We start from the raw sequence: 26,294 nt of genomic DNA on the forward strand, positions 1-26,294 counted from the left end.
ACAACCATCCATAATGAGATCTGACACCCTCTTCTGGTGCATCTGAAGTCAGCTACAGTGTACTTAGATATAATAATAAATAAATCTTAAAAAAAAAAGCTTTGCTTTAAAAGGAATGAGTGTGACATACATATTCTGACATTGTACTTCAGCATGAGTGTATGTATTCCCTGATGGAACTTGATGGAATATTGTTTTTAACTAAATTGAACTTGAATTCTAAGAAACAAGAATTTTAGTACAGTGAAAAATAACTCAGGCAACAGTATTATTTTTAAACGACAGAAAGAATACATGATGGTTTTAAACAATCAACATTTACTGGATAAGGAAGCAAAAGAAGTATGGGCTCAGTGGAGGTTGTATACGACAACTCAGTGTGTTAGGCTTGAGGTGCCCATTAGAAATGCAATGAGCAATAAAGTGTAGTACTCAGGCTGCACATCTAGAACTCAGGCTAGGGGTAAGCTGAGGACCAAAGAAAGATGCTTGTTGGGGATTTTAAGAGACTTGGAGATTGCACCAGTCACTGAGGAAAGCAGAGAGCAGCTTGGCAGTAGAACCTGAGGTCATGCTCTAACTCAGTTACTGTTGACGAGCATGAACTGAGATTATGGCCAAGTCGGCATATGCGTATTTTCTTACTATAGGCTTCATCAGGCAGTTATAGTAGAGAAAGAGAAGGGCCAAAATAATGAACCAGGATGGATAAGAAAGGAATTAGGATCTGACGCGTGACAGTGGAAGACAAAGGATGATAGTGAAGGGGCCTCTGAGTGAGGTGTGGTGGAGGTGTGGATATTCTCCCTGTAATGCCATCTAATGCTTTCCAAGAACAATAGATGTCTAAAAACAACTAAGAGAAGTCAATATGACGTAAGAGATAAATTTCATATTTTTGTCTTTTGTCTTGTCAATGAAGGAAACTATTATTCTCTCCTGTGAGTATAAACCCCAGATAATCCATTGGGTGACCTCACTTATGCTCATCTTTTACTTGGTCCACCAGGCTCACTGTCCTCAGGACTCTTTGCAGATATGACCTTTTTACTGTGGTCTTTCTTATACTATGACACAAGATCTTACCCATTTGCTATCATTATGAGTTGGTGAGTCATTGTGGCTTCAAGCAGATGTGGAACTGTATTTTTGGCAGCTCTTTGACTTTACCTGGGAAGAGTTGTGGAACTGACTTTTAAACTGTATTATTCACCTTCAGCAGCAAGCATGAAGATGTCTTATGAATGTGAATGTACATTCCTCAGTATATTTTATGCCTCATTTAAAGTCTTTTCTCATACATTTTTTGTTCAGCTTCTCCCATGATGTCTGATACTTTATTTGCAGTATTTTTCACAAATAATGAATGGTACATTATTTACTGATCATATTTCACTCACTTGACTGTCTTAATCACTGTTGAAAACTCAAAAAGCAGTTCTGATTTTAAAAAAAAATCTTCTCAAACAAAATAAAAAATAAAAATGTCTTTGTGAAGACATATTTGTAGCCACATTGATTATTCCTAAATCCAAACTAGAAAGTGTTCAGCTGCTCATCAATTAACTGGTGAATAAATAAACAAAAGGGATTAATACCCTCCTCCCAAACTGACTATCTGGAAGTTCAAAGGAAAACACTATTGATACATATTTATGCTACAACTAAACACTAAGTGTTAAGTGAAAGAGTCAGATAAACCAAGCTCTGCATACTGTTTGATTCTATGCTATCGCAAGTGCCTAGAAAAGGAGAGGTTTATTGAGACAGGAAGCAGATTATTATTTGCACAGGGCTGAGAGTGAAACCTGGTGAATGCCAGGAAGCACAGTGTACTCTGCACTTTGGATGCCGAAGCTCTGAGCCGTGAGACGATTCCTTTGTTCTTGTAGAATTTAATTCAGATGGGCAATGTAGGTGACAACGGATGCACTTTCTTCTTGAGATTAAGTAGAAGAACGAAAATAGGAATCAAGGTAAGGGATTAGAGAATACTAGGGGAGAGAGAAGGTTACTTTAGCAAAGTTTTCCTCAGCAGTATAGCCATCACTGAAGAGAAGTAAGCGAGGAATCTCACAGACATGACTAAGGCTATTCAAGAACTCAGATTGGTGACATGCAGCAAGGCTAGGTGATAGCTCTTGATAGTGATGAGATTTGAGAAAGAAAATTACAGTTGCTTGAGGAGAAGGAGAAGGGGTTGGGGAAGGATTGTGGGAGGGAGTGACTGGGACGGGGAGGGGGCAGTGAGTGGGATGTAAAGTAAATAAAAAAATTAAGTAAAAAAAAATCAATCAAATGTAACCTTTAAAAACATAAAATTTTTTTATTTTAATCACGCCAGCAGATTACTAGAATTTCAAATCTTATTTTGAAATAACATACTTATATAAAATTTTCAACATAAAGTTCTCAACACGGTTCTTCCCACTGTGTTAACATATTGCATCATCTTTATTTGAACTGTTTTTTTCAAGATAAATGTTGAGTACCTTCAGGAGCACACTCCACTGATGCTCTGAAGACCCTTGAGGAGCACGTGTCCTAAGACCAGCTAGGAGCCACTCTAGTAGTCCAGTCGAGTGAGAGCTTTCACAGCTGAAAATGTACCTCAGTACTTTTTACATGTGTCTGAGCTGGACTCTTACTGAGATACTGAACAGAGCTTTCCTGCAGCTAGATTTCTTGGTTCTCTCTCTCTCTCTCTCTCTCTCTCTCTCTCTCTCTCTCTCTCTTGGATTTCTCTCTCTCTCTTTTTTTTTTTTTTGGTTGGGGGGGGGGCTGTTTTGAGACAGGTTGATAAGCCTAGGTAAGGCTGCTAGAATTATAGATGTGTGCCACCATAAAATAATAAAAACGTAATAACTATACTTTAACATTTATTTAATTGTAATAAGAAATTGGTATGTCTGCAGTTCAAAAGTGCTGAACACAGTAGTATACAGTTACACAGTTGATGCTATCTTTTTTCTTTTCCTGCCTCTCTGTGTCATTCTCCCTCTCGTCCATTTCTTCTCTCTCTCCTTCCTACTTGACTACCTTCTTCCTTCAGTCTTCCTTGCGTTCATTCTTGCATTGCCTGTTGAGCTCAGTGATCCGCACATGCTAGGCAATTATTCTACCAACAAGTTATATCTATATCCATAAAGCTGCCCGTGAAATATGTACTTTGACGTTACGTGTTTAAATTGTTCTAATTCTCTGGCTCATCAGAATAGGAAACTGAATTAAATGATAGTATGCAAGAAAAAAGTATAGGCATGGACAGGCACTTTCTGAAAGAGACTCAGTAAGTACAGAAAATAATCTGAAAATTCCAAATTTGATTTCACAAAATTAAAGAGCAGAGTGAAGAGACAAGCTGCAAAATGGCAGATAATCTTTGGCAGATATATTTCATATGGGGATTAATATGTAAAGAATTTCATTAAAAAGCCATAAAAAAATCTTTTGATCAGTAATGGGTTAATTGTTGGCTTGGATTTTTTAAAATCTACCTTAATGAGGGTTCTTAAATGCTTCAACCTCCCTTCTAGCCCACCACCCAGAGGTGGGTGGAAAAGAAAGGTTAGTAGGAAGTGAACCTGTTAAGAAATAGTTCTTTGGGACGATTCCAGTCTTTGTTGTCAGGAGTCCAGTCCTCTACCAAAACTCCAACACCAATCAGCAGTGGCAGTCCAGTCCACTTGGCAGTCACCACTCACAAATCAGCAAAGCACTTTGATCCAGAAGAAACAACGAGGCTCTGCCAGTCGGCCTGAGTCTGAGAAGCTGTAAGAAGCCACCAGAATATCCCAAGAAATTCTCTACGAAGTCACAAAACAGATCAGCAACGTGGTGCAAGGGGAACAGTGGCAGAGTCTCCTCCCACTGTCTGAAGAATCATAGTCTTTCTAAACATCACCCATCCTATCACATGTCTGCTTCAGCAAATCATACTTTCACCTGTGTCTGCTTCAGCAAAACCTCATATGACATAACTGAGGTCCCAAAGAAGCCAGAAATTTCCACTTCACTTAGTGAGCTAAACAGTTCTCAAAAGGGCCACAAATAATTAGTTTTTTAAGTGTTCAACATTTTTAGCCATTAGAGAAATGTAAACTAAAACTACTTTGAGATGCCATTTCATCTTAGAAGAGCTACTGGCATCAAAAAACGATTTGAGATGCAACCTTAACCATGTCAGGATGGCTGTCATTAAGAAAGCAAATTAATTAAGTTTGTGAGTGCAATGGCTGTGGGCTGCTCGGGACACTGTGCCTCAGAACTTCTCCCCACTCTCATGCTCCTGCAAATACACTGTGTATGTGTGCAAAGAAAAGGCTTAAAGGGAAGGAAGGAAAGAAAGGGAAATCATGGATTTTTAAAAAGGAAACAAACGAGAAGTAGTGCTGGCAAGGATGCAGAGAAAGCAAACCCTGTAACTTATTGTTGATGGGAACGTGAGCTGTCTCCGCCACTGTGGAATAATAGTGTGGAGGTTCCTCAGAATGCTAATGTAGAATTGCCAGAGGCCCAGCTCTACTACTCGGGCAGATACACAGTGGTCACCATATCCTTTTACAGAGATGCAGCACACCAGTCTTTACTCTTGCATCATTTACAGTAGCAGAACCAACAGTAGTGGAACCAACCTAGATGCCCATTCATAATTGAATGAATGTAAAAATTTGGTACATGCACACAGTGGAATTTTTAAGTACCATAAAGGAACAACAAAATCGTGTTAGAAATTATAGAACGCTTCCCGAGTTTGCATATCATTCTTGTGCAGGGGCCATGCTAATCTCTGTATCGTTCCATTTTAGCATATGTGCTGCCGAAGTGAGCACGATAACTGTACTGAAACCTGTAGCCATGTTTCTTATGTTAAAGATTAGTGAGTTAGTCCTGCTAAGTGTTGGCTCCTTCAGTCATTTGCCTTTCTTAGAACAAAACAAAAAGTAGGAAATACTAAATTTCATTTCCATTTAATTTTGTATTTCTAAAAAAAATGCTTGTTAATTGAAACAAGCAAGATTAATCAACAAAATATTTCAGTTTAAAGATGCACAATTTCCATGACTTAAGGTGTGCCTTATTTATTTCAGTTTTTGCATATCTTATTTTAATGTTAAGAATAAAGGCTCTAAGCCAGAAAATATAAACAGTTATACAAATGTTTTGCTAAAATATTTTCATATATTACAGGATCATGCTTTAAAATTGTTGAATACATGGTTTTCAGATAGTACCTCTCTAATGTTCTGCTGTATAGCAATAGCAGTAATTATTACCTATGCATATTTTAAATCATCTCTGACCTTGAACCTGTCATTAATGGTTTTTAGGTGTATCATAAACTTTGAAAAATAAAGTATAGTTGATTCCTTTTTTTCTTTGTAATTAAAGCCTGAGAATTGTGATATTTGACATCTCTCATGCATAGTTTTATGAAGCTTAGCTTCACTAAAATGTGGAACGTAAGTTTTACTGTTAGGTAGAAACTATGTGATCCTTATGAAATGTTAGAAATAATGCCAAACACAGTGCATACTTCTCAAATATTTGCTTACTGCAAGTGCTATCAATGGTGTTAGGATTACTTACAAAATAATTTGGTTTTGCTTATTTGAAGAAGTGGTCTGTAGCCTCCATTATTAGTCTCCTGACATGGAATGCATAGTTTCTAGGTGTTGGCCACTCTTCAGTGTTGTCCTGTGCCGGTTTATCCAGTTGCCTTGGGTAATTGTATAAATGTGCCCCATGTGATGATGGGCACATTAGACTTACAGACATTACGTTACTTACCCTCTCTATATGCACAGTTGGAGAGGGACTTTCTGAAAACATTTTTTCCCAAATATGTCCTCTGGCAGTCTGCATTATGATCCTTTATTTAATACATTTGGATTGGATACTTAACTTGTACTTCAGAATTGTAAGTACTGGAGAGACTAACACCGAGTCTTCTACACTGCCTGTAGTGTAGGAGATGACAGTGACAAGCTAGACTCGAAAACAGTGGCTGCCATCAGGAGCGAGTTAGTCAAGGATGGTTCCTGAAAATGGGGTTAGTGTTTAAGCTGAGTGGCTTAGGATACTGGGATTTGGATGTAAGTGGTGATATTTTGATACCCCTGTAGGAAGCCAGAGAAATCATGAACTGTGCATAGAAGATGGCAGTTGGTTTGCTCTGTAGGCTATGGATGAATGTAGGGGAGATTGAGTCTGGAAAAGTAAAGGGTCCAGATTGTAGAGAGCATTAAAACCTCACTCACTCACTGAGAACTTCTCCTGTAGCCCCTGTAGCTGATGCAGCACCTAGTAATACTATGTTTTGGGAAAGTTAAGGGGGAGATTTAGGCTAAGGGGATATTATTATTGACAAGGGGATAGCAGGCAAGAATAGAACACATTTGAGAAGAAACTGAGATTTCTGATCTTGGCTGGTACTAAGTATTTAACTTTGCAACATTTGTTTTGGATTTTGTAGGTAGTGCATCCTTTTATAAACATTACATTCTTGATATATGAAGTGAAGGTTTGTAAAAGATCATTAGTGTTTACAAGGGTATGATGCAAACTAGGATACTGAGGTGGGAAGGAAAGCAGTGTTAATGATTACCTTAGTGCTGCTGACATTAATTAGGATTAAGAAGTCACATAGTAACCATATCATTCTCCTCATATTCTTCTGTTTGTTTGTGTTTTGAGAATCTATGTAGATTTCACTGTCTTGGAGCTTTATATGTAGACCTGGCTGGCCTTGAACTCACAGAGATCCCTCTGCCTCTTTGTGCTGAGATTAAAGGCAGATGCCATCATACTTTTTATATCTTTTGGGGAGGGCAGGGAGGGAGGGAAGAGAAAAGGGTTTTTCTGTATAATAGCCTTGGCTGTCTTGGAACTTGCTTTGTAGAACAGGCTGGTCACAAAACTTATGATCTGCCTGTCTCTGCCTGACGATTGCTGGATTAAAGGGGTGCACGTTCACACCTGGCGCATACCTTAGTTTTTGAGCCTACTTTTTCCTCTTGTATGTTGGAACTCAAATGTTTGGAATTAAATACCAGAAAAGAATCATGATCAGTCAGAAGTGTTTAATAGAGTTATTAAACAAGGTTAAGGTATAATGCGAGGACAAGGGATCAAGTTATTCACCTGATAATTCTGGAATAGTCGTGATTAAAAATGCAGAGAAACATGGAATTTTTTCAAACTGCTATATTGTACAAAATAGTTAATTATTCTGAGAGGAAGCTGCACATTGAAGTTACCCATCGCCGCATGCCCATACCTCAACTCGTACATTTATGGGGAGAGGTGAGACTGCAGTTCTCCAGCTTTCCAGACAGAATTCCTTCTTTAAGTGTCCTTACTCTGAGGCGTTTTGGGTGCTATGCCAGATCGCTTGCTGTTTTCAGTGTGCTTTTCCTCAAGAATCTTCTCCTGATGTTAGGCTCACGTTTGTAAATGTTCTGACTTATCAGCTCATTATAGTCACGTATAGGCAGGCATCTCTTTCCCAGTGCTCACATGTAAGTATATATGGCCTTATGAGGACCTCAAAATTGTGTGGCCTCTGGCAGCATGTTGGGTATTTTTAAATGCTTTCTTGTATTTTCTAGTGTTCTCACATCCTGAGTGCTTCTCAGACATTTCATGAGTATTTAGATCACCTGGGCTATGTTGTTTAAGACAGAGTCTTAGGCAGCAGGCCTGAAGTGGACCAGAGAGTCCACCTTTCTTTCTACTGAGGTCCTAACTGATGCTCGTTAGAAAACATGAAGGCTCCTAGGGTCTGGAGGATCCCTGGGATCCGGGCACCCTGTAAAATAGGCAGCAGAAAGACTGCAATCGTTGATTTAATGCGAAAAGGCAGTGCTTGTAAGGTCAATAATTTTACTGAACAGAATACCCTTTTTTCCCACATTTCCTTCACTCATGTCTAAACTCTAGTCTTGCTTTGTTTCATTTCTTTTTTGTTCTTGTGATTTTTTTTTCTTTTGTTTGATAACTTATTGTGTTCTGTGGGTCTGATCAGGAAACCGTTACTGTATTTTATGTTTGTATCTACATTTTATTTTGCATGCGTAACGTGGCTTTGCCTGGATGTTCTTTTTGGTAAGTTCCAAATCTCTCTAGCATATTGTTTTTTGTAGTGTAAGCTGTTTTTCACCTTCTTTTCTCCCACTTCTAGTGAACATAGTCATGATTTGCTTTTAAGTTTTTTGAAAGCGTTCATTTGATGTATTTTCTCCTCTAACATTTTTCAGTTTTCTGCTGTAGTGCAGTTTGGTACTAATTCTCCTCAGTCTGTTTTATGGCCTCCCACTCTCAGCTGCTGATCACGTTAGCAGTCGCTTTCTCAAGTGATTGGGTTTGAAAAAAACCTTAATCATTTAGAAGTCTAAAGCTTGTGCTTTCATATAGCAACCATATGAAAGATAGTGTACAGTGAAACCTGATACTGCTCTTCTGTCGGAAAATAAACTCTAATTTTATTTATTTATTTATTTATTTATTACAGCAACAGCTGGCACAGCTACAGAAAGAAAAATCAGAGATTCTGAAAAATCTGGCGTTGTATTACTTTACATTTGTAGATGTTATGGAATTTAAGGTATGCGTTTTAATATGTAAACTTTAAAGTTACAAGTGGAACGAGAGGCTCATTGGTCGTGCAAACTTTATATGCCTCAGTACAGGGGAACGCCAGGGCCAAGAAGTGGGAGTGGGTGGGGGGGAGTTTGTGGGGGACTTTTGGGATAGCATTGGAAATGAAAATGAAATAAATACCTAATAAAAAAATTTTTAAATAAAAAAATAAAAATAAATAAAAATTGAATTATGATTTGCTAATGGCATAAATTGCTTTGTGGATTATGTGGTAAAAGAATTTCAGAACCAAAGTCTAAAGTATACTTTCTCCATTTGTGTTTTCTGAATTTAAAGTTCTTTATTCAGTGCCGAAGGTGTGGCTCGGTGGTAGACAGAATGCTTGCTTACGCATGCAGAAACCCGGCTGTAATTAAACCTCAGCCTTCCTCCCGCTGACTTAAGCTTCTCTTTGCAGGACCATGTCTGTGACTTGCTGAATACTATTGACGTTTGCCAAGTCTTCTTTGATATTGTGAGTATCATTGTTGGGAAAATTTCCTAATTCTCTGTTTACAAAGAACTCGGGGAACCAATTGTTTTTCTTAGAGTAAGGTTTATGAGTAGCAGTATAAAGTTTTAGCACTGTTTATTTGGCTTGCTGGATAACTTTTTTTAAAGTAAAGCTATTGGCATATATTTTTGTGTGTTGTAAAATAGCTGTTAATTTCAGTTTTTTATCTTAATATACCTAACTATAAACACTGGACAATATTTTCCTGTAAAGTCAACTTGACAGTGTTTCCTTTGCATGACATTTTATACATACAAAAGGTCAATTGAGGAATGTACCCATTTACTTTCAATGCTACGTTTTGCTTTGGTGAGATGGGTACCAGTGCTTTTTTTGGTTTTGTTCCTTTCAGCTCTTACAGCTTAAATACAGTAGCCAAAGTCCCTTTCCTTTTTTCTGTAATCCCCCCCCCCCTTTGTTGTTGTTGTTGTTTTTCGAGACAGGGTTTCTCTGTGTGGCCCTGGCTGTCCTGGAACTCACTCTGTAGACCAGGCTGGCCTCGAACTCAGAAATCTGCCTGTCTCTGCCTCCCAAGTGCTGGGATTAAAGGTATGCGCCACCACTGCCTGGCTGTAATTCCCAAATTTTACAGGTTTAGAAAAAGAAATTAGGGGGGCTGGTGAGATGGCTCAGTGGGTAAGAGCACCCGACTGCTCTTCCGAAGGTCCAGAGTTCAAGTCCCAGCAACCACATGGTGGCTCACAACCATCCTTAACGAGATCTGGTGCCCTCTTCTGGAGTGTCTGAAGACAGCTACAGTGTGCTTGCATATAATAAATAAATAAATCTTTAAAAAAAAAAAAAAAAAAGAAAAAGAAAAAGAAATTAGAAACCCAGAATTGGGGATAAGCAAAATATGTAGACTTTTATCTGTTTCAGAGTTTGGCAGGAAGGAAATAAACTTGATTTTTTTTTTTTTTTTTTAGACTGTGAACTTTGATTTAACAAAGAACTACTTAGACTTGACTGTAACCTATACAACATTAATGATACTGCTGTCCCGGATTGAAGAACGGAAGGCAATCATTGGACTGTACAATTATGCACATGAAATGACCCATGGAGCAAGGTAGGCAGACATCACACAGAATGCTTGTGACCTTCTCAGAGCCTTACAACTCATTTGAATTTGATGTGTGTATTTTAAGTGACCGAGAATATCCACGCCTTGGTCAGATGATTGTGGACTATGAAAACCCTTTAAAAAAGATGATGGAAGAATTTGTACCCCATAGCAAGGTAAGAGTTGTTTTATTGTTGTTTGTTGTTTGGGTTTTTGTTTTCTTCTGGGTTTTCAGAGACAGGGTTTCTTTGTATAGCCCTGGCTGTTCTGGAACTAGCTCTGTAAACCAGCCTTGAGCCCACAGAGATCCATCTGCACTTGCCTCCTGAGTGCTGGGACTAAAGTCCTGCGCCACTGCTGCCCAGCAAGAGCTGTTTTTTAGATGTGCAACAGTACACATAAGGAATTGTTTACCCATAGGGAGTTAAAGAGATAACTTAGTTTTAGGGTAAAAATTATAATGTGTTATGAAAAACTGTTTATCTGTTGAGTTAGCTGTTTCAGATTCACAGTCATATAAAGACTCAGGATGTATTGATTTTAGTTAGTAAGTTGAATTATAGTTGTTCAGTTGAGTGTTGTATTCAGAGGTAGTAAAGGGTATATAGTGCAGTATTCTCAGGTTTACCAATGTACTCTGAAATATTGTATAATTTACTTAAACAGCTTAATTGTCTCTCACTTTTCTTTTGGGCTAAAAATAGTCCTAAAGTAGCAGTTATCCCATGTGGTTGTTATAAAAATTGAAGCAGTCACTTCATCAAAAGAATTTAGATACATAATATTGCATTAAGAATTTAGATACAGGGCTGGAGAGATGGCTCAGTGCTTAAGAGCACTGACTGCTCTTTCGGAGGTCCTGAGTTCAAATCCCAGCAACCACATGGTGGCTCATAACCATCTGTAATGAGATGTGGTGCCCTCTTCTGGTGCATCAGAAGACAACTACTTACATAAAATAAATAAATACATCTTTAAAAAAAAAAAAGAATTTAGATATAAACCAGGCAGAGGTGGTACACGCCTTTAATCCTAGCACTTGGGAGGCAGAGGCAGGAGCTCAGCAGTTAAGAGCACTAACTACTTATTCTGAGGACCCAGGTTTGATTCCCAGCACCCACATGGCAGCTCATAACCACCTCTAACTCCAGTTGCAAGAGATATAGTGACCTTTTCTGGCCTTCTCAGGTACTGCACACATGTGGTATACAGACATACATTGCAAAACCCATATACATGCAATAAATTTCAAAAACTTTTTTTTTTTTGGTTTTTTCGAGACAGGGTTTCTCTGTATAGTCCTGGCTGTCCTGGAACTCACTCTGTAGACCAGGCCAGTGGCCTCGAACTCAGAAATCTGCCTGCCTCTGCCTCTGCCTCCCAAGTGCTCAAAACCATTTTTAAAGAGTTTATATACATAGTATTTCATCCTAAGACTTTAGAGTCATAATGTCGAATCAGATTTAGATGTATCTTACTCTCTTGATGAGAAAAAGATGACAGGAATTTTTTAGAAGTTATATGAAATGTCCTTTTAAAAAGACACATTGAAAGATATTTCTTAATAAATTTGATGGGAAGAAATCATCGTGGTAACTGTCCTGCAGCAAGACCTGTCATAGGTCTACATGCTTCCAAAAGCTTCAGGCATCTTATTCAACATCATCACAATAAATAAACAGTGAGGAAGATGACAAAGTGGTGAGCCCCTTGGCAAAAGTAGTGCCAAAACCAGAGCAAAGGCCCAGACTGTTTGAGTCTTGGTCGCTGTTCTCTTTGTTAACTGAACCTTCGAGCAATACCATGTGTATATTTTTCTTGATGTTCACGAATTTTCCCAATGATTTCTCTCATGAAAATCTGAAGATACTTTTTCAATTTGGTTTCTTTGCATAGTGTATTAAGTAGCTTGAACATTTCGTATCCAAAAACCGTGAGCTTAAAATATCCAAAGTCTAAAGCACTTCCCTTTTGAGCACTGTCCTGACAGCACATGTGGGAAATTCCCCTGCCTCATGCTCAGGTTGCTGTGAGAACACAGCTCCCCAAAACTGTTATACAAAGTTGTGGGGAGCGTTTGCCGCTTCTCTGGGGCAGTGAGGGGAGTCTCTTTGGCAGGCAGAGTCAGGGCCTGTTGGCAGATTTCTCACCTTGCTGAGGCATGGAACGATAAGAGGAGAGATGCACTTGAGGCTCAAGGCAAGGAGCTGAAGATGCTGTTGACCTTGGTGGAAGGAACAGGGAATTTTTTTGTGAGAACAAATGTCTTTTTGTGTATTTTTCTGTTATCTGTGGCTTTGCTTCCCATGGTACTGCAGTGTAAGAAGGCTATGAGAAATACACTGGTGGCTGGTGTGGTACTGGCCTGCCGCCCTCCCATACTGTCTCTTGCATCTTTTTTTCTGCCTTTCCTATAATCATCCACACTCCCACCTCAGAGGACTGTCCGACTCTGTACTGGCCCGGCTTGGGGTGCAGTTCATAAAGTGCTTCCCTAGTGAGCAGAAACTTACGTGTGTACCTGTTTCTTCAGGAAGGAGAGTCAAGATCAGAAGTTTGTCATCTTCAGCTACATAGTGAGGTTGAGGCCAGCTTGGTATATGTGAGACCCTGCATACAGCATCGAACTATAAAGAAACCCTGTCTCTTAGGAGGTAGAAGAGTAGGACTAGCCTCCCAAATTATTCTCTGACTTCTGCGGCATTTGTCTGTATTCACACAGATGAATTTCTGCACATACAAAACTGTCAGAAAAAGGAAGGAAGGAAGGAAAACAGACAGACAGGCAGGCAGGTAGACAGGCTAAGGCATGTGATCAGAGTCCTTTTTAGCAAGAATCATTAGACATTTAAGAGTTCAGCACTCTTTCCAAAATAAATAATAAACGAAGATTCCTGAAGTTGCTACACATTTTAACCTTTCAAGAAATAACGAAGCCAGGCGTGATTGCACACACCTTTAATCCCAGCACTCAGGAGGCAGAGGCAGGCGGATTTCTGAGTTCGAGGCCAGCCTGGTCTACAGAGTGAGTTAAAAAAATAACGAGCACCTGCTCAGTGCGGCCACTGTGCGCGAGGTGGCCAAGGCCTCAGAGCCGCTATGGCGTCGGGCACACTGGGCAGCTCGTCGAGCTCTGCGTCCCTGGCCATGGCCGAGCTATGCCAGAACACCCTGGAGACCTTTCTGGAGGCCTTCAAGCTGCTGCTCACCTACGCCAACAACATCCTGAGAAAGCCCAGTGATGAAAATTACAGATCCATCCATATTGGGAACACAGCCTTTTCTACTAGACTCTTGCCTGTCAGAGGAGCTGTTGAGTGTTCATTTGAAATGGGCTTTGAAGAGGGAGAAACACATCTTATTTCTCCTTAAAAAAGCTTCAGTGGAACAGTTACAGAAATCCGTGATCGGATTGCCATAGAGAGAAGCAGCAGATTGGATGGATCCTGTAAGAAGGTGGGATTCATTCTCTCAGCACCCTGTGCTGTCCAGCTTCCTCGGGAGCAGCCTGAAGACCCTGCTGGGTTAATGCAGCACTCAGGAAACCAAACAGGGCAGCTGGCAAGCCTACCCTCTGCTCTGCTCCAGGGGTTGTTGGTGATTCAGCCACCTTAAAAGTCCTTCAGTCCAACATTCAGCATGTGCAGCTCTGTGAAAACCATGTCCTCCAGGAGAGAGCAGTGACTTATATCCCAGTCAGTGAACTAAAAAGAAAAGCTCAAGAAAAGTTAGTTATTCCGAGCTAGAAAGTTAGATAATTTATTTAATGCTAAGTTTGCATCATTGCTAGATAGTAGTGCCTTTAGCTATGTGTGCACACTATAAATACATAACCTAGACCTATATGGATTTTTAAGAAGCATAACAATAATGGACATATATTTGCTTTTTTAAAAAAGTATTTTGTGGTAACAGTAATATAGAAATCTTTATATTTTAGCCCTTTAAGTATACAGTTCATTCTATTGAGTACTTTTCTGCTGCTACATGACCCTTATGACCATCCTTCCTTTTGTTATATAAAATGGAAAACCTACCCAATAAATGGTTATGCCCTGCCCTTCCCTAACTCCAAAAAAAAAAAAAAAAAAAAAAAAAAGAAAAGAAAAAGAAACATGCCAGGTTGGAGAGATGGTTCAGTGGTTAGGAACATCGCCTGCTCTTCCAGAGGACCCAGGTTTAATCCCCGGCACCCGTGCCTATAGCAGCTAAGACCTGTAAGTCCAGTCCCAGGTGATCTCGCACCCAGCTTGTAGATCTTCTCAACTCTATAAGCATCAGGCACACACATATATGTATATGCAGTCAAAACACCCATACAGTAAATATGTAGTTTTGCTTTTTTACAGGCAGTAACATGATTTCCTGAGTGTAGCTCTTGTCCAGTAATATCAACTGTAACTTTTATAGAATTTAAAACCAAAGGAACAGTTTTAGAGGAGACTTGTGACCCATTATAGGGAGTGGGGTTGAAATCAGTTAGACATGCAGACTTTAAAGCTGAAGTCTCAACAAAACAGGAGCACTCTATTCAACTGCCTTTCTGCTTTCTTAGTCTCTTTCAGATGCGCTAATTTCTCTTCAGATGGTGTATCCTAGACGGAACCTTTCAGCAGACCAGTGGAGGAATGCCCAGTTGCTGAGTCTCATCAGTGCACCCAGCACAATGCTTAATCCTGCACAGTCGGACACTGTATGGCTCCATTTTTCTTTTATAGTCACTTATCACTTAAACAGTGTTAGTGCAGTTTTCTAGTTAACATTAGCCTTTCAGGTATATTATAAAATGTGCATAAAAATAATGCAGGGTTTAAATTTTTTTCTTAGCTCTCAGAAATTGGAGGTTAATACAAGCAACCATTTTGTTTGGGGCTGCTGAGGTGGCTCAGTAGGTAGAGGCACTTGCCACCAAACCTGACAGCCAGAGTTTGATTTCTAAGACCCAGGCATGATGAAAAGAAAGAGGCAACATATTGTGGCATGCATGTCTATAGAAATAAATGTAATTTGTAGAAAACTGTAAAAAAATAGTTTCTATCATGGTACAGAAATTTGAAGATACAATTATAAAGAAAAAAGCAGAAGTATGTCAAGTCTTACCAGTTAGAGAAAATCATTGTTACAGTCTGTTAGATTTCTCTTTCAAGTGTTTTCCCATGTGAATGTAGGTATTATGATTACAGAAAATGCACACAGACCATTGGTTCACTTGGGCGGGATACAGAGCATCTAGGCACAGGAATCTGTTTTCACATGGTTAAAATAAATTTGAAAAAACTTAAACTCCTTTTATGAGCTTGAGAAATTTTTGTCATTTGCCAGAAGACAGTTTGGCTGTGGTGTTGTTCAAAGATGGTTGAGGGTATGCAAATGTGAAATACTACAACAGCTCATTGTCCTCTGATGGCTACAGTTTAAATAATTATTAAATTTTTACCCAGTGTCTCAAATTTCCTGTGGTATTTGAACAAGAATAGAACAGTAAGAATTCTTTGGAGCTTCAAAGAGGCAGAGTGACTAAGGAGGAAATTGTTTAAAGAGTTTGTTAAGCACAGATGTGTCTTCTCTTTTTAAGATGCCTTGTGAATATCTCTCCTTGGATGCAATGGAGAAATGGATTATCTGTAAGTAACCAAGCTAGTTATGGGCTTTAATGAGGAAATGCCTGCTTCTGCCTTAGCTCTGCCCTTCACCCTGCAGCGACCTCAGATATTCCTCATATAGACCCATCTGACACAGGGCAGAGAAATGAGGACCCTAAAGTTAGGTCACATAGCTCGTTACTGACAGAGAGACCAAGGAAGAACTAAGGCCAAAACTCAGGAGCACTTTGAACACTAAATTTCTCCTACTAGTCATATGTTTTTAATGTCACAGGTATTTCGTTAAGTTTTAATTTACATGTGATAAATGACTTATTTTTTGGCAATTTGATAGATTCATGAGGGATGAAATTACTGTTGTGTGCTTTAGGCAGCTCACAAACTGGAACAATATATGACGTAATAAAGAATGAGAATTGACGTACTATATGTAGTCAGATTCTTTCTTCCCACTGCTCACTACCAGAGAGAAGAATTTTGAATAATTTGTGCTTTTTTTCTTGATGTATTGCCTTTGTAAACTTTTTATTATAGCATGGGGGTTCTCTCAAGCTTCCTAATACTGCAACCCTTTAGTATAGTTCCTCGTGTTGGGGTGAATCCTAACTATAAAATTATTTGGTTGCTACTTCATATCTGTAATTTTGCTACTGTAAAATAGTAATGTAAATTCTAATATGCAGGGTATCTGTTATACTACCCTGTGAAAGGGTTGTTCCACCCCCATGAGAACCACTGTTACAGTGTTTCTCCAACTATAGTGAAGAACTATTTTTTTTAATACCTTTGATATGATACATTGGTGAAATAATGAGTGAAATTTCTTACCAGCAAAACAAGTATTAGACATAAAAGCCCAGAATTTTGTTATATATGGCTTAATCTAAAAATTAGATATTATTAAGTTTGTACTTAAAATGACTACAGATTTTGAATACTATAAACTTATATACATTATCTCATTATAGACTGAAACTCCAATAACACTAACAAATGTGGAAGGAATTTAGTAGTACATTCTACCTGTACTTAGGCATTTTAGCTAATTTTGTTACTTCTTAGATTTGTGATAGTAATATTTTTCTCTAGAAAGATAGTTTATATTTCTATGCTTTTGGAGTATTGATTTTGCTTGATTATATAATGATTCCTAGTTTTTACTTTTTGTTCATATCTGTGATTGAAGAATTGAGTTGAATAGTAAGCATTGTTAGCTGAGTGGACAACTGTTTGTTTTAGTTAGGATTTCTATTGCTGTAATAAACTACCACAGCTAAAAGCAACTTGAGGAAAAGGGTTTATTTCAGCTTACATGTCCTGATTAAAGAGGGAAGTCTTGGCAGGAACTGACTCAGAGCCGGAGGGGTGCTTATGGCTTGTTCAGCTTATAGCTCCCAGGACCACCTGCCCAGGGGTGGCTCCACCCACAGTGGGCTGTACCATCCCACTTCAATCACTAAGATAACCTACAGGCTAAGTTACAGCTCCGTCTTATGGAGATATTTTCTCACTTGAGGTTCCCACCTGTACACTGGCTGTGTAAAACTGACATACAACTAGCCAGTACTTTGCAATCCAGTTTATTTTTTAAATGGAAATGATTATTTTGTGAAGCAGGAAAATCTCAACAAAAGTTGAAACTTAGTGCGTATGTTGCAAGTAAGTACTACTGAGTAAATGTTGAGTGAATGAACAGTGAGGTTCTCTGTCTTGGTGTAGAAGGCTGGAGAAGGCATTTACAAGCATAGTAGTATTATACATTCGGATAGGGTTTCCAGATTAGGTAACCAAAAAATATTTAAAATTATATAGGGAGAACAGCTAAATACATTGCAAGAATATTGAATTTCAATATTTGGATGCTTCCTTTCTTTTCTTTTTTTTTGAAACAGTCTCCTGGCCTAGCCTTGGCTAACCTGGGACTCATGCAGACCAGGTTGGATTTGAACTCACTGCCTGCCTGCCTTTGTTACTCTAGTAGTCCTGAGCTTTCCCTCCCGCAGCTGTAAAAGAATGATTCTGTCTTGTCTGCTGTGCAGGTTAATCATGTGAGGTAATATGTGTGCACAGATGAATAGGGAGAAGCAGCTGAGACAAGCCAAGCTATTACCTTAGCATCTCTCCTGGCGACGAGAAAAGTTGATTGCTTTTGTTTTTCAGTGACTTTAACAGCAGTAATGATTACTGTATTAGGTGTTAATTTTTGATCTTTTGCTTAAACTAATGTTTTTAATGCTTCATTAAAAAAAATCATTTGTAACTCCACCCCTCAAAGAGGTATTTTTGTTCCTTTAGTGTGGCTTCAAAGAACTTACTTTGCAGAATATAGAAAATCATAATAAAAGTTTAAAATATTGTTTGCGCACACACACATACACATGCCCGTATGTATGTATATATGTACATATTACATTGTGAATAACTAGCGAATGAAGCTCCAGGGATGGAGGTTGTTGCTCATTTGTAGACAGTTACAGTGTAACCAAGGAACTTGTCTGTGCAGCACTTGTAACTTGTACCTGTTTTTCTTTGTTTGAAGTTGGCTTTATTCTGTGCCATGGGATGCTAAATACGGAGGCTACAGCACTGAACCTTTGGAAGCTAGCTCTTCAGAGTAGCTCTTGCCTCTCTCTCTTTCGGGATGAAGTTTTCCACATTCACAAAGCTGCAGAAGACTTATTTGTAAACATTCGGGGGTATGGTGTTTTCAGATTTATTCATTTTGGGGGAGGAGGTGGTGAATGAAATGTCTTTAGTAGCATAGGTTGTGGGGTTAGAGAGTTGATCACATTGTACAGGAAGGTTTGGCCTAGACTGGCTTACTTTGGTCCCAGCAATTTGCTTTTAACAATATCCTGATAATAGTAGAAATAATATTCTTTTTTGTTGTTGTTGTTGTTTTTGTTTTTTTTGAGACAGGGTTTCTCTGTGTAGCTCTGGCTGTCCTGGAACTCACTTTGTAGACCAGACTGGCCTCGAACTCAGAAATCCGCCTGCCTCTGCCTCCCGAGTGCTGGGATTAAAGGCGTGCGCCACCACGCCCGACTAGAAATAATATTCTTATAGGTAACTTTACTAATTAAAACTCTTTACAGTTTCTTACCTTTTTGAAATTGGTATTCTAGAGAAATACGTCTTCTTTTTATTCAGACTTATTTTTATTCATAAATATTACTAAAATTAAAATATAGAGTGTATTACCCAGCATGGTGGCTTATACCTTTAATCCCAACACTCAGTGGACAGAGGCAGGTATGTCTCTGACCTTGAGGCTAGCTTGCTCTACAGAGTGGGTTCCAAGTCAGGCAGGGCTTCACAGAGAAACCTTGTCTTACCCCATTCCTGCCGCAAAAAAAGAGAACAGAGTGGATTTATAAAAGCATTTGAAACAATCACAAATATCGTTGAATCGTGCCTAACAGTTACAGAAGCCTGATCATAGCACTGAGGGATCACAGTTCTTGATAGCAGATTACACCCAAAGGACTTAGAGTCACTCAGTCTCTGCAAAGCAAATACTTTTCTGATTTGTGGCTATCTTTAATAATGACATTTCTCTTGAGGCCCTGTAGCCTCTGTGTGAAAAGCCACATTGAGTTCACATGTAAGAGCAGTCATACGATCTTTTGAAATGGAGAGCAGATAAAATACCCTGTAGCTACATATGCTGGCTATAGTAATTTAAAAAAAAATTTTGTATATATTTCATGTCCAATTTAGTATTGCATGAAGTTGAGACAAAGATGAAGCATTTATTGGTTGCTAAAAAATAACAATGTGGTTGAGTAGTGGCCTTTAGTTCTAGTACTCAGGAGGCAGAAGCAGGCGAACTTCTGTGAGTTCAAGGCCAGCCTGGCCAGCAGAGGAAGTTTCAAGACAACTAAGGGACACAGAGAATCCCTGTCTCAAAACAAACAATCAAACAAACAGAAAAACCCAAACAAACAAAAAAGGGGGAAAGAAAAGTGTGTGTAGCACTGACAGTTTGAGCCAGCATGTATTTCAGTGGTCATTGAATTACCCTGAAATGCAAACTGAACACAGGTTCTCTGGCATCACTGTTTAAAGTAGAAAAAATAAAGTAGTTTGTTCTGTGTACCCTGAGCGCTTTGTTGTTTACATTTCCAAACAGAAAAATAAGGTCTTAGGGATATGGTTCAGTGACCTTGTCTGTGAATACTCCTGAGTGGTCATCACCTAGATCAGCGTAGGATGTCTGTCTTCACAGATGAGCCTCGGAGGCCTTGGGCACCACTGCATTTCTTACCCTTCTATTGTTACTCCTGAGCAGCCGCTGCTCTCACTTCTGTCATCATATAGTCATCAGGAAAACAGTTGCCTTTCTGCTTTTATTGTGTTGAGATTGTAAATGATAACATTTGTATTACGTCTTAATATGTTAACCACTACTTTATACAATCACTTAAATATATGAATATTTTAAACTAGTGCAGTAGTGAGGGTTTTCATTGCTGTGAACAGACACTGCGACCAAGGCAACTCTTATAAAGCACAACAGTTATGTGGGGCTGGCTCACAGTGTCAGAGGTTCAGCCCTTATCATCATGGTGGGAACATGGCAGCCTGCAGGCACACACAGTGCTAGAGGAGCATCTTGATGTAAAGGCGTCAGAAGGAGACCGTCTGGACTTTCACACTGGGTAGAGCTTCAGCACAGGAAGACTCAAAGCCCACCTACATAGTGACTCACTTTTTCCAAGAAGGCCACACCTACTCCAATAAGGCCATACTTCCTAATACCGTCACTCCCTAGAACCAATCATTAAAACACTTGAATCTTATTTAAACCACCATAACCAGTTAGTGTGTTTATATTCAGTGAATTTATGTATTATGTAAGTCTAGTGATACCACAAAATGAGTTATCTTTATTCTGTTAAAGAATAACAGTTGTATTTTATTTTTATTTTATGTGAATGAATGTTCTGCATGCATGTATCTCTGCACTGTGTGCATGCTTGTGCTCAAGCAAACCAGAGGAAGGTACTGCACTCTCTAGAACTAGAGTTAAGGGAGTTGCTTAGCTGTCAGCTGCCATGTGGGTGTTGGAAACCAAACCCAGTCCTCTTCAAGAATAGCAACTACTCTGAACTGCTGGGACATTTCTCCATCCTGGTCCTAAGTGTTGTTTGCCCCACCCTCTCCTCACCCTGCTTGGTTCCTTCCTAGCAGTATGAGAGGGTATTAATTGCAAGGGTCCATATTACATGTTCTAGATAGTCTCTCAAATTAAAAAGTGTTTACACATAGAAATTGGGATTCATTTTGGTGTAAATGGCTCAGCTAAGTTGTCAAGGATATATTTTTTCCCATTACGAATATTGAGTTCTTATCATTAGTGTTCATGAAATTATATGTTATTTATTTATTGATATGTTGGTTTTAGTAGTACATCTGAACTAGTTAATATTGGAGTTCTGTTTCTTTTACTTTTTATTAGAAGGTGTTTTTGTATATATGTATGTGTATATATATATATGTATATATATATACATATATATACACATATATACACACACATGGATAGATGAAAGATATATATGTAGAGATGTTTGTCATACATATACACATATATAGTACCTAGTATGTAAGAATAAACCACAGTTCTCTCTCTTGAAAAAAATGTACAGTGATCTCAGTGCTTTCCTGCCTTAGCTTTCTGTGTTATGGAAGCCCTGCACTCAGAGTCGCACTGCTGGCTTCTCATGCACAAACCTTTTAGAGTTTACCTGTGAGTGGCCTGGCTAGTATCAGAAGCAATCATTCTTGAATACTTTGGTGCTTGGAAATGACTTAATTCCATCAAAAGGAAATTTTAAAAATATCTAGGGCTTAAGAAAATATTAAAGTCTAATTAAAGTTTGCATTATGAAGTTTCATTTTATTTTTGGATTTACTGAAACTGATATTTTTCTAGGAAGATTTGCGTCGAGTATCTGAAGTACTAGAAAATACATCTGATATAGACATCACCCATCTTTTCCTCTGTAAACCATTGTTATTAATGAAAATAAGGATTTCAAGTGACTTTTATTATTTCGCTTATTCTTTTTGTCTTTCCTTTCAAATTAAGTTTTACAAGTTTTATTTTTTTCTTGCGCACAGCTACAATAAACGTATTAACGACATAAGAGAATGCAAGGAGGCGGCTGTATCCCACGCGTGAGTACTTGTATTTGTGAGGACCTTCTTCAAACATTACTTTGTTAATGATGTGGAAGTGTACGAGATGAGAGCTTTGAATAGAAGGAAAAGTGAGTGTAATAAAATAAAGAAGTTCCACTGAAAGGGCTTTTAGTTATTATCTGTTTAAAGAACGTTGTGCGTGTACTTGGTTAGAGCAGGCATGGATGTGTGCCTGTGCTTGCACCACAGTACATAGGTTGTGTTCAGAGGAGGAAATCTGGGGGAAGCTGATTCTGTCCATCCACCACGTGGGCTCAGACAGTCTGTATCGAATGCAGGCACTATTATTAGCTGTCTCTGTGGGTCCTAGCTGGTCACTCCTCCTGCCTGCCACTGTGTTCCCCATAGCAGTGCTTTCTGCACGTTGTGCTGACTGTCGTACAACCTCATGGACATTGTTACATTCTTACCCCGATGCAGACAATGTGAGAATATAACATTCTTTCAAAGGCATGTTAGCTCCACATCTTTCTCCAATTTTATATTCTTAAATGAGTGAATATATTAGAAATTAGTGTTTTTGAGACCTATAACCAATTTACCAATTTTCTCATGAAATAATGAGATATATCAATTTAGTGGTTATATGGATGATTCTATATCCTCCCATGAACTTATATAAGAGGAAATGGTGATACTGCCTAACCCATCAGTGTTTCTTCAAGGCAGAGAAGATAGGTACCATTTCCATAGGCAGCAAATCATAGGTTGGAAATGCTCCTTCCTTGTCCGTTACCATTCCCTGCACCTACATTGTCTACCCAAGTGAAGCACAGGTGACAGACATGCTGATATCTTTCCCTACAGCGGCTCAATGCACAGAGAAAGACGCAAGTTTTTACGGTCTGCACTAAAAGAACTGGCCACTGTCCTCTCTGATCAGCCTGGCCTGCTTGGTCCCAAGGTAACTGAGTGATAATTGTACGCTATCCACCCTGTAAAGCATATTTTCTGTATGAAATTTGCCCAACATAGTAGCCAAGAATGCATTTGCTGGCTTGAGGCTCAGCATCACACTCCTGTCTTTCCTCAGTTCTTACGTGTGTGTTCATCTTTATGTGAACTGCTGTGTGCTGTCTTGATCTGAGTGGCTCTTTTACATGTAGTGTTATTCTTTGTCAGGGACTTTTCACATAGAGCAAGTTTTCAGTTGTTGAGTAATCCATTTTGTTGATTTGTTTTCAATAGGCACTTTTTGTTTTCATGGCGTTATCTTTTGCCCGTGATGAAATTATCTGGCTACTCCGCCACGCGGACAACATGCCAAAGAAGAGTGCAGATGACTTTATAGATAAGTAAGTATCACATTAGAGCAGCATCTATTTCCTGTTTATTTTGGTTGATGGGTCATGAGTCTGAGAACGTATATTAAAGCAAAGATGTTTTAAAAACTCTTTGGGGTTCTTTATATTTATAATAGAATACATGTGGGCAATATAGCCTTAATGATGTAATTAGAATGCAAAATCTCTAGGACTTAATATTTCTAATATCGTAGTGATAAGAAAATTGTTCTTTGGCTCTGCCCAATAATATTTTCTATGCATTTGGTCCTCAAAATTATTTCTACATGAAACATTAAGTAAAAATCATTAATGGTCTCATTGTCATCAGTGCATCATTTGAAATATCTTCTTCTAGTCAATAGTTTCTTATTCAGAGTTAGATAGTTAAAAGTAGAAATAAGCACAAACTGAGAATATTATTTCTTGTTATTATTCTCTGACTAATTTCTTAAAAAATATATATATATGAGAAGTGAAATTCATACTTTCATTTGAATATTCTGCAACTATTTCTTTCTATGATTGTATTGCTATAAAAGAATTTTAAAAGGAAGTAATTGACATTAAAAATTATTGGTCTTGGGCTGGAGAGATGACTCAGCAATTTAAGAGCACTGACTGTTCGTCCAAAGGTCCTGAGTTCCAATTCCCAGCAACCGCATGGTGGCTCACAACCATCTGTAATGGGCTCTTGATGCCCTCTTCTGGTGTGTCTGAAGACAGCTACAATGTACCCATATAAATAAAACAAACCTTTTTTTTAAAAGAAAAAAAGTAAGAAAAGAGACAAAAGTAGGTGGCCTGGGTGTGGTATTCTACACATATACGCCCAGTTTGTGTAATTCTCAGCACTTAAGAGGACTGTCTGGAGTTTGAGGCCAGCCTGGACTACATGGTGAAGGCTACACAGCAAAGGCTATTCCCCTCCCCCCCCATAAAAAAATTAATGGCCTTTCTTAGGGGAAAAGTTTTAGAAATAATACCAAAAACATTTAGTATTTTCTGTGATAACAGTGTGCAGCTGTCTTTGACTACTTTATGGATTCTTTGTTCTTCCACTCTTCTCTATGTTTTTCCCACCTTTTCAACACCATAACACTAGATAGGAGAGAAAAAGAATAGAAGGGAAAGGGGGTGACATTATTGTTAGAGTACTTCCTGCTGATTATGGTGTTGAGTTGCTTGGGACAAATTTGATTTTCTCTGTCAGGATATCTAATTCTAATTATTTCTTCTTCTTCTTCTTCTTCTTCTTCTTCTTCTTCTTCTTCTTCTTCTTCTTCTTCAGGATATCTAATTCTAATTATTTCTTCTTCTTCTTCTTCTTCTAATTCTAATTCTAATTATTTCTTCTTCTCTTCTTCTTCTTCTTCTTCTTCTTCTTCTTCTTCTTCTTCTTCTTCTTCTTCTTCTTCTTCTTCTTCTTCTTCTTCTTCCTCCTCCTCCTCCTCCTCCTCCTCCCCCTCCTCTTCTTCCTCTTCTTCCCCTTCTTCCTCCTCCTCCTTCTCTTCCTCTTCTTTCTTAGTTTCTTGTGAGGGTTCCCCCCCATTTTTTTATTGTTTTATTTATTTACATTTCAAATGTTGTCCCCCTTCTCAGTACCCCTCCCCATATTTCTTCACACACACACCCTCTCCCACCCCGCCCAGGCATCTGATTTCCCTAGAGCATCAATTGTCTACAGGATTAGACACATTCTTCTCCCAATTTGTGTGATGACGTAATGAATTACAACCAACAGCAAACAACCAACAGCCCCACCCCTCTTGGTGTGCTAGCATTTAGATATCCTCTGAAAAGTCCCCAGAATTCCAGACATCACATAGTTGTAGAAGGTATCTGCAGCTGGCACTGTCAGACCCTTACTAGAGCACGAGGCAAATCATAGTCACCTGCTGTGGACAACCTGAAGCAGCCTTAAATCCCATACCTAGGATTAAAATGAAAACATACTGTTAAAGTATTTCTCTCTCTCTACAGCAATGAACTTATTATCTGAAACGTTTCTTTTGACTTTTCCCAAAGGCACATTGCTGAGCTAATATTTTACATGGAAGAGCTTAGAGCACATGTCAGGAAGTATGGGCCTGTCATGCAGAGGTACTACGTGCAATACCTCTCTGGCTTTGATGCTGTTGTCCTCAATGAACTTGTACAGGTAAGAAGTCTCCTAATCTTCTTTATTCTTCGCTTACTGCTTGTTGAATAATTGATTTATAAACTACAATCATGTACCAAATGATGTAAATAGAAATAAGCTGTGGTCACATCTCCCAAAGAGATCGCTGTCTACAAGTGAAGGCACTCACATAGTTGGTATTTCATGAGTTTGTACAACTTGAGAACAGACGTGATAAAGACTTCAGTTCCTCATTCCCAGGGTGAATAGGTTCTAGAAACTGCTGTGCTGACCAGATTCTAGAGGGCCTTGCAAAAGAGCCTAGTCATAAGTCAGGACTTGGAAAAGTCTTGGTGGCCTGGTATGGATGAACCATTGGTACAGGCCAAGGAGAAGCAGAGCAGAGAGAAGAATTGCTGTGGTATGCTAGGTGGATACTGATGAAAGCCTGAGCTTGCACAGTGGCTGGGTAGCAGTGGCTGAGCTGACAGGCAGTCTAGTGGGTGATTGATTATTAGACTGAATAACAACAAGGACGATATGGTCAGCAGATGAACAATCCCATCTGAACCTTAACTCAAGTGTCCTAATTTTGTCTTTTTCACTGTAACACAAATTTTCTTTAATTTTATTGCAGGTAAACTGTAATTAAAAATAGTTTTTTATTTTGTCTTACTCTATAAACTCACAGGTGCCTAAAAGTACTATAAACTAATGAACAGTACAGATAAAGGAGTGATAAAATTCTCTTTTAAAAAAGCTCTGGTTTTCTTGGACTTATTTATTTATTTTATCCACTAGATGGCGCTTAGACACCTTTTTAAAAACCATTAGTATTATTATTATTAAAGAGTGGTTATTA

General features: G+C 38.7%; 1 protein-coding gene and 1 non-coding gene across 5 annotated transcripts in view; one reads left to right on the top strand and one right to left on the bottom strand.

The window, feature by feature from the left end:
- Window positions 1-26,294, top strand: part of Nckap1 (NCK associated protein 1) — an 80,704-nt gene that overhangs the window by 17,680 nt on the left and 36,730 nt on the right. For 2 of the 4 annotated variants that reach the window (XM_029474109.2, XM_029474110.2), the window contains 11 exons: window positions 8,519-8,605; window positions 9,059-9,115; window positions 10,081-10,223; window positions 10,303-10,393; window positions 14,773-14,910; window positions 15,793-15,841; window positions 18,360-18,516; window positions 21,947-22,003; window positions 22,835-22,931; window positions 23,216-23,322; window positions 25,339-25,471. In XM_029474109.2, the coding sequence (XP_029329969.1) occupies window positions 8,519-8,605; window positions 9,059-9,115; window positions 10,081-10,223; window positions 10,303-10,393; window positions 14,773-14,910; window positions 15,793-15,841; window positions 18,360-18,516; window positions 21,947-22,003; window positions 22,835-22,931; window positions 23,216-23,322; window positions 25,339-25,471 (1,116 nt within the window). Of the gene's footprint in view, window positions 1-8,512; window positions 8,606-9,058; window positions 9,116-10,080; window positions 10,224-10,302; window positions 10,394-14,772; window positions 14,911-15,792; window positions 15,842-18,359; window positions 18,517-21,946; window positions 22,004-22,834; window positions 22,932-23,215; window positions 23,323-25,338; window positions 25,472-26,294 lie in introns of all 4 variants that reach the window. The other 2 variants (XM_029474108.2, XM_021181897.3) reach the window with 1 other exon arrangement.
- On the bottom strand, window positions 4,730-4,832 carry LOC115030418 (U6 spliceosomal RNA). The gene has a single exon (XR_003836023.1). It is a non-coding gene; the product is annotated as a U6 spliceosomal RNA (small nuclear RNA).

Source organism: Mus caroli, unplaced genomic scaffold (assembly GCF_978045245.1).
Source record: "Mus caroli unplaced genomic scaffold, Mus_caroli_1 scaffold_2, whole genome shotgun sequence".
NCBI lineage: Eukaryota > Metazoa > Chordata > Mammalia > Rodentia > Muridae > Mus > Mus caroli.